This window comes from Austrofundulus limnaeus, unplaced genomic scaffold (assembly GCF_001266775.1).
Source record: "Austrofundulus limnaeus strain Quisiro unplaced genomic scaffold, Austrofundulus_limnaeus-1.0 Scaffold5, whole genome shotgun sequence".
NCBI lineage: Eukaryota > Metazoa > Chordata > Actinopteri > Cyprinodontiformes > Rivulidae > Austrofundulus > Austrofundulus limnaeus.
The window spans coordinates 4,965,677-4,973,411 of record NW_013952407.1 but is presented as its reverse complement, the minus strand read 5'-3'; the positions used below and the strand labels follow the sequence as shown (position 1 = coordinate 4,973,411).

General features: G+C 39.8%; 1 protein-coding gene across 1 annotated transcript in view; it reads right to left on the bottom strand.

Annotated features, from left to right (window-relative positions):
* Positions 1-967: 967 nt before the first annotated feature.
* shisa9a (shisa family member 9a) overlaps positions 968-7,735 on the bottom strand; it is a 97,630-nt gene continuing 90,862 nt past the window's right edge. The window contains exon 4 of the mRNA XM_014028153.1: positions 968-3,939. Coding sequence (XP_013883607.1) covers positions 3,065-3,939 — 875 coding nt within the window. The 3' untranslated portion in view covers positions 968-3,064. The remainder of the gene's footprint in view (positions 3,940-7,735) is intronic.

The window sequence follows — 7,735 nt, the reverse complement described above, 5'->3', positions numbered from 1 at the left end:
TAAAAAAAATTGTGAACAAAAACATGCAAACAGGCTTAAAGAAGCCCTTCGAAGATTTGGCCTAGTTGTCAGACTCAGATTTATTTTTACGTTTGAGTCATGTAACCCACATAGACTTTTCCTGCTGGTTGTGATGTTCTTTTTTTTCTCTCTTCCTTCCAATGAAAACTTGAGTACAGTGACTGATCTAATCAAGCTTAGTTKCTTGTGGCAGTGTAAAAGTCTCACTGGTTCTTTAACCTTATATATATATACAGTACTGTGCAAAACTTTTGACATCCTCAGTTTCTTTATATGTTGCTTCTACAGATTCAAACTAGTTTTTAAAGAGTCAATAGTTCTTCATGCTTTCACYTTTTTCAGGACGTTGATTGCTTTTCACCTCTTTTTGTTCACTTTTAGTATCTGATTGTGACAACARATTGTGTTGTTTTTCAAAATGAGGACATATTAAGAACAAAAATAATGTATGATCTAAAAATGTGGCTTATCTGAGATTTATCCACAGAGACAGGTCATGTGGAGCATTTCAGAAACGGCAGTCTATTTTTATGAATGCCCACTAACACTTTGTTCCTTAACAATCCTAATCCTGTTGACATAAAWTGATTGTTTGCTGAAATGGTTAAAAGTAAAAAGGATTAAAATAGAAAAACAACTGTTTATAAATTATCCAGTGTAATGTAGACGAGGTCTAAGACTTACTGATCATCTACTAAACCCTAACTCTTTTTATTACGCATCCATCCATCCATCCATCCATTTTCTGTACACGCTTCTTCCTTTTCAGGGTTGCGTGGGTCACTGGTGCCCATATCCAGCAGTCACAGTGCGAGGGGCGGGGTACACCCTGGACAGGTTGCAAGTCCATCACAGGGACACACATAGAGACAAACAACCATTCACTCTCTCACTCACACCTAGGGACAATTTAGAGTRATCAATTAACCTAACAGTCATGTTTTTGGTCTGTGGGAGGAAGCCGGAGTACCCGGAGAGAACCCACGCATGCACGGAGAGAACATGCAAACTTACGCATCTGGTTTTCATCTAATGCTTCGAGAATCATCTTGTTGGTGTAAAAATACTATTTATGTGTCAAAATATGTTATTGTAGATTTTTCTTTATAGATTTAACTACAAAAATAGAAATAAACTGTCTTTGTGAAATGTTTGTCACAACAGTGTTTGATAATCTCATCTAACTGGTTCTTTGTTYTATTGTCTGGTTCATTTCTTGAGTTTAGGATCCTTTTTATACCTGAATGACTTCAAATTAGGTGTCTTAAAAAAGATTAAAATTCATCTGAAACTGGTCAGGTTCTGAACAGAAAATAAAAGAAAAAGCAGACAAAGACTAAAAGAAAAACGGAAARATTTTGTTGAAAATACTTAAATAATTACAGTAAGTCTGCCTCCCTGGAAGCAACATGTAAAGAAATAATAGATGAATTAAGACATTTACTTCCCATCACTTTTTACAGCATAATTCTCTTTTGGAAGAAAAGATCTAAACTTGTGTTTGGTCTGTGTTTAGACTATTTCAGACATATTTTAGAGATGCTGTCTGACATGTCCATGTCCCACTTTGTCCACTTTCAGGGTGACATGTTGTCTTTCTTTTATTTACTACATCAAATGCTGCTTTTCTTCAAGAAAATGTTTTACACCACTGTTTAAAACCAATGTCAAGATTATTCTGTCACATTACCTCCCTCAACACAAAAGGATTTTTTTTCCAGTTTTATATTAGAGTAACAATAGATGACATTTTACTTGGATTTGTTTTATTGCACTTGACAGACTAGCTGTTTTTTTCTTCTGTTTTTGATTTTTGTTTCAAGCTGAGTTATTTGCTTCTTGCATCATAAGATATGGGCATAAAATTAGCACTCAGTCTTCTCAGTTATTATTTAGCAACAATGGTTCAAACAAACACCTGTTTTAATTACATAATAACAGTTTAGTAATTTAGCTGCCATTTTCATTAACCTTCAGACATTTAGGGTCTTCTGAGTTTTGGAGAACTCTGATGTTTTAATTTATTCAATTAATTTAAATGCAGAGACAGCCTGCACAGATTMTTTTAAAACTGTTAAACTCCCAAATCATTAGCATTATTAAAAAAAACCTACAAAACCTGGTGTTCTTTAGTCTTTCTTTATGTGGAAATGTGTTCCTCCACGTTTCTGTGTTTGGACATGAACATGATGCTGATCACGACGGCTTATACACTGAGCTACAGCATCACCCAGATGGTGCTTCTGTGCCTCTTCATCCTTCCTTAGGGTGAGCTTTCACCACACAGATGAGATCAGGACAGAACAATGCAGTGTGACAGCCCCTGTCATCTCTGCTAGAACCTTGTGGAAAAGGGGTGACCTTCGGTGGCGGAGCTTAATAAGGCGCTTCTGAACAGCCACAGTACAAAGCTTGTCAACAATCCAAAGCCCAACACCCTCGTCATGTGTGTCAACGTCAAAGCCCTCAGGGGATCTGGAAATGAATCATAGAAATTTTGTCTCCCAAATAGTTCACTGTTTTGTAAAACAAATTAGAAAACTTGTTTTGTGATGGTAAACATGATTTTTCCTTTACTCTGACATATTTTGATGTTTTATCTGTAATATTGCTTCTCAGGTTTGGTTTGTAAAACCAACGTATGTTATCATTAAAAGTTTACCCCACATGACATCTGTTTGTATCCATCTTCCAGTACTGAGACATCATCATTACAGAGAAGACTTTAGCTGTGAGACAACACTCGAACATTCCCACGTATGCACAGACATTCCTGCTCTTTAGACTCTTAAGCTAGTTCCCTATGATACCACCGACTTGGGCACCATCATCTTGTCTACAATATCTGTTCAGTGATTTGATTGGTGAGCCCTGTTTTTGGACCACTCAGACACGTTATAGCAATGGACCTCCACTTTGTCACACAAACAAGGAGATCTTCAACTTRGAACACCTCCAGGAGTTGGCGTCTCCCCTCAGAGATTACTTGTGTTGCCGCACCACATGCATCCTTTCATCTGTTTGTTTTTGTTTTCCTCCTCCCTCACACAGTCACCTCTGTCTTGCTGTTGGTCACAAAGTAGGGCTGTGTGGGGAGGAAGTGTTGGCTGTGGCTGTGCCCCCTGGTGCTGTGGAGTTGGTTCGGCTCCAGCACGGTACACTGAGGCCTCTTGTGCCCGTAGCTCTTCCGCCTGCCCACCGTCTCTGTCCCATCCCAGCCCTTTATCCCAAACCCAGTTGCATGCCCAGTTGCAATTGTGTTGGAACTGTACGCCAATGGGCGGCCCATTGTAGCTGAGCCTGAGCCAAAGGAGGTCTCAGCAGCCCTGGAGATGCCCAGGGATGTGCCACCTGGCATAGTCCCCACCATATGTGCCAAGGAAGTAGCCCCAAGTCCTGGCGGCTTGCTACTGTGGCTGTGAACATGAGTGTGAGAGCCGTATGAGCTGTGGGCAGCATGACTATGGCTGCCTTTGGGTTTTTGGCCATTTGGCTTGAGTCCCCCTCCTGCGCCTGCTATGTGCCTCTCTGTTGGGAGGCTGGAGATGGAGGAGATGCTTGGCATCTCAGTAATGTAGGTGGCCACAGGCTCTGGAGTCAGTGGACCCAAGGAGGTCATGTGAGTCATTGAGGTCATTGGAGTGAGTGAAGTCATAGGTGTCAAAGATGTCATGGGTGCCAAAGATGCCATAGATGCCATTTGAGCCATTGAGGTCATCTGTGTCATGGTGTGGTTCATTGGATTGGAAGTCATAGGGTTTCCAGCCATGGTGTTGGTGGTCATTGAAGGAGTCATTGATGAGATGTTGCCCATGGAGGGTCTGGAGTTTCCCATCGGCTGGAGAGGAAGGCCACCCTTTGTTGGCAGCTCAACCATGAGACGTCGCTTGTTGTACAGTTCACCGTTGTACTTGGCAGCTAACACAAGAAAGGGAGACAAACAGAAAAAACATAACACAATTTGGTAAAGGCCAAGAATCTAAGAAAAAAAATGTTGAAATGTTGGGATTTTTAGATTTTACCTTTTACTTTCATCAAAAGATCATGCATTTTGTATTTTAACTTTGTTAGTCAGCCTCTCCTCATCTAACTGACCAGAGTGTAAAGGTAATCTGTTAATGTGTGCATTAAGAGTCCCATTCATCTGCTAGAAGAGTGAACTGAAAGGAAAAGCTAATAATTTAACCCTATCCTGCTTCTTAGACCACAGAAGCATCTAATTCCATCCTCTTTTAWCTTATGATTTAAAAATAAAGGCATGTGAGAGAAAGAAGAAAAACATCTGAAAAATATTTTATGATTATTTTACAACATTTTCAATCTCTGTCCTGCAAACATCTGCAATAAGGAAATGTTTCATTGGACCTCGAGCTTCAGGTCTTTCTGACCTAGAGGCAGCACAAGACTTAAAGAATTGCGCTTCCAGCCATAAACCATTGTCTGAAGCACAAATGTTGCTCAAATAAAGCTCAGTTTCAAGAAACAGTATTTTGAATCAACCAGAGTATGTACGTGTAATGTTATGAATGACCTTTCTTCTATGTCACACTCCTGATTTTCTTAAATCTTCAAATATTTTCCTTGAACATTAGTGTTTTTTTTTTTCAATTATTTGCAGTCTATTCTTAGCATCTAAAAGTTTTAGTTGGTGCTGCACATTACAGTGGGGAGATGGAGGTTTACAGTTGGTTTGCCCTGATTTTATTTGTATGTTTTCCTGTTTTACTCTGAATAATTTGATTGATTTTTCTCCAACATGGTGTATGTTATGTTAATTAGTAATTCTAAAATGACCTTATAGTGTATACAGAACTCATCTTTCTGCCTTTTTTTTTCAGCATCGCACTCAAGCCAACAATCAAGAGAAGACTTCTCCACTGTGAATGCAGAGGGTTCACCACAAGTTTTAAATAACTGGTGAGCCTCAAACACAGTAAGGCTAGATTAAGGCATGCCAAATAGAATTTTAAAAAGCCTTTAGAATTCTGAAACAACATCCTATGGACAGATGAGACAAAGATCAACTTGTACCAGAGAGATGGGAATAGAAGAGTTTTGAAGAAAGAAGGAACTCATGAGCCAACCACCTCAGTGAGGCATGGACTGGTAGTGTCATGGTGTGGGCGAGTATGGCTGACAATGGAACTGGTTCCCTTGTTTTAAAGCAGGATGAATTCTGAAGTTTATTCATAAAAAACATATTTTTTATATACAATAAAAATACAAATCATAAATGAATGGTAGCAGAAGAAGAAAAAATCCTATAATGTCTGGCCCTTTTCTCGAAAAAATTAACTTTAACGAGATTTGTCCTCAAATAACAAAAACAAAACAAAATAAAAAACAAAATAAAGTGCATAAATAAATTAAGAAACTCCTAGAACAACTCCCATTACTTTTGGTCCCTCAAAAAGTAAATCTGATGTGGTTGTAAATACCTTCAAATTAAAGCTGAAAGTCTGCGTCTAAAGCACATTTTATTCATTACATTTTAAATGCATGTGGGGAGAGTTTACAGCCAAAAAGATGAGAATTGTCTCGATGTGGTAATTTATGGACCTAACTCTATGTCTGTTTTGGTTAGTCCTTATAAACATTACGTTTAATCTCATGAAAGTTAGCAATACATTGATCTCGCATGAGCTGTTAGCCCTTGGGGTATGCATTGTGAATGCCTGTCAGCTACTACCACACCAAATTTTAGCTCAGTATCTGTAAAAACGATTGAGTTATGGCCTATTCTGTTCACGATGATTGCTTTGCTATGATGTCCATCTTGAATCAGGTCAACTTGAAATTTTCATTCAGTAAATCCTCAAAATGCCACAGCAAACACACAGGTCCATGTGTGTTGGTGTAACTCAGTAAACGTGTGTTTATATGTGTGTGTTTGTGTCTCTTTTTCCTCAGAGCTGACAGCTTTAAAGCCTGATATTTTTCCCTTCCTCTGTCAGTCAGCGTCACCAAGCTACAGTCCCCCTTATCGCAGCAAAATGTGACCTTTTTCCCCACCCGATCCCCGTTCGCAGTCAACTCATTACTCTTTAGCTCTTTGTTGCCGCCTATCCTTGAAGATAAAGTTAACACACTCAGTGAGTTTGCTTTGCTGTTGTAACTATAAATCTGGTTTATCACTCTGTGAGCAGCAAAGAGAAACGAGTGAGCTGCGAGGGAACGGCAGAGTTGAGTTGTGGGTGAGAGGGGAGGGAGGAAGGGAGAGAGAGTCGCGTTTCACCCACAGATTCCCTGCCAGACCACCCCTGGGGATCAAACTTGCTCAGGCGACAGGTGAATCAATCTGAAGGTAGTCAGCTCAACGGTGCAAACATCCTGCGGTGTACGTGAGAGGAAACTCAAAGCGCCGTTGTTACGCCGTGTGGGCTCTGCATGCTTCTGTCTGAGCAAGTCAGGCATCCCGCAGAGACTCACATCATGCATCCGGAGAAAAGACGAACACTGCTTCTCTGAAACCCCCACAGAGACACATGAAAACTTTATTAGGTCTATACATAGGTGTAAATCTGGTTTTCTTTGGCAATCAGTTTAGAAGGTTTTTTTGTATGATTAGACATATTTACACAATTATATAACTGGGATCAATAATTGCTAAGGAAATTCTTTACAGAGATGGGTAAGTTTCTCATTATGGGCTCGACACACGGGAGGCGACGTCGCTCACTCTCCAATCATTTCCTATGGAGTTTGTGCGATGAGGCGACAATCGCTTGCCCTCCTCCAGCCAAGCGACCGGTGAATATAGTGCATGTGAAATTTCGTGCTCGTACACGTAGACGTGCACACGTAGACGTGCACACGCAAGCTTGCGACGCGACATTTGAAAGTTGAAAAATGTTCAACTTTTGTCGCTGTTGCTTAGCGTACAACCAATCAGCGAGGGTTTCATTGACTGACCAATGAGCGGAGAGTATGCTACACACTGCCGTTAGCTAACACTTTCACCAAGTGATCACTAAAAAAGCCAGCTTTGTGTGAATTTGTTGGTGCCAGGGTGAAGTTATCTGGTAAGTTTGTGTTTGTTTTTCAATATCATTAGCATCACAAGATTTGTTTAGTTTACACGTCCGTAATGCACACCCCCTTTTTTTGTGAACCACCAATAACCTTTTCAAGAGGCAGTAGAAGAACCAATCAAATTTTGCGAAGACAAGCGACCTGAGAGCGCGATTCGCAACGCTGCCATTGCTATTGCGTCCCGTGTGTCGGGTTTCACTCTGGCTGCGATGACAGCCYTTAATCGCTATAGTTTGTCGCCTCCCGTGTGTCGAGCCCTTAAGGCTGTAAAACCATCTCCAACCAGTTCTTGGTACTACAGCTGCACATTTTATTAGAGGTTTAAAGTGTTGCATGTTTAAAAGGATCTCTGACTTGCACATGTTCACCAAAATGTGTTATTTCTCTATTTTACAAAAAGTTGTTGCTTGTGACATGTAAAAAACACTTTAAAAATTTCTCTCTTAAGCACATCACCATTTTGTTACATGCACAATGCATTTTGGGGATGACGGTAATGAAGATAAGTGCCAACTGAGTCTAAAACACAAAAAGTCCAAGCTAAAGAGCTATAATGTGTGAAAATAAATGCATAATTTGTATTAGTCTATTGTGTATTTGGAAAAACACATGGGTTTAAACAATGAAATGTGATGTTTAGTAAATTAGTTTTATACATACATACATATATATACAGTATATA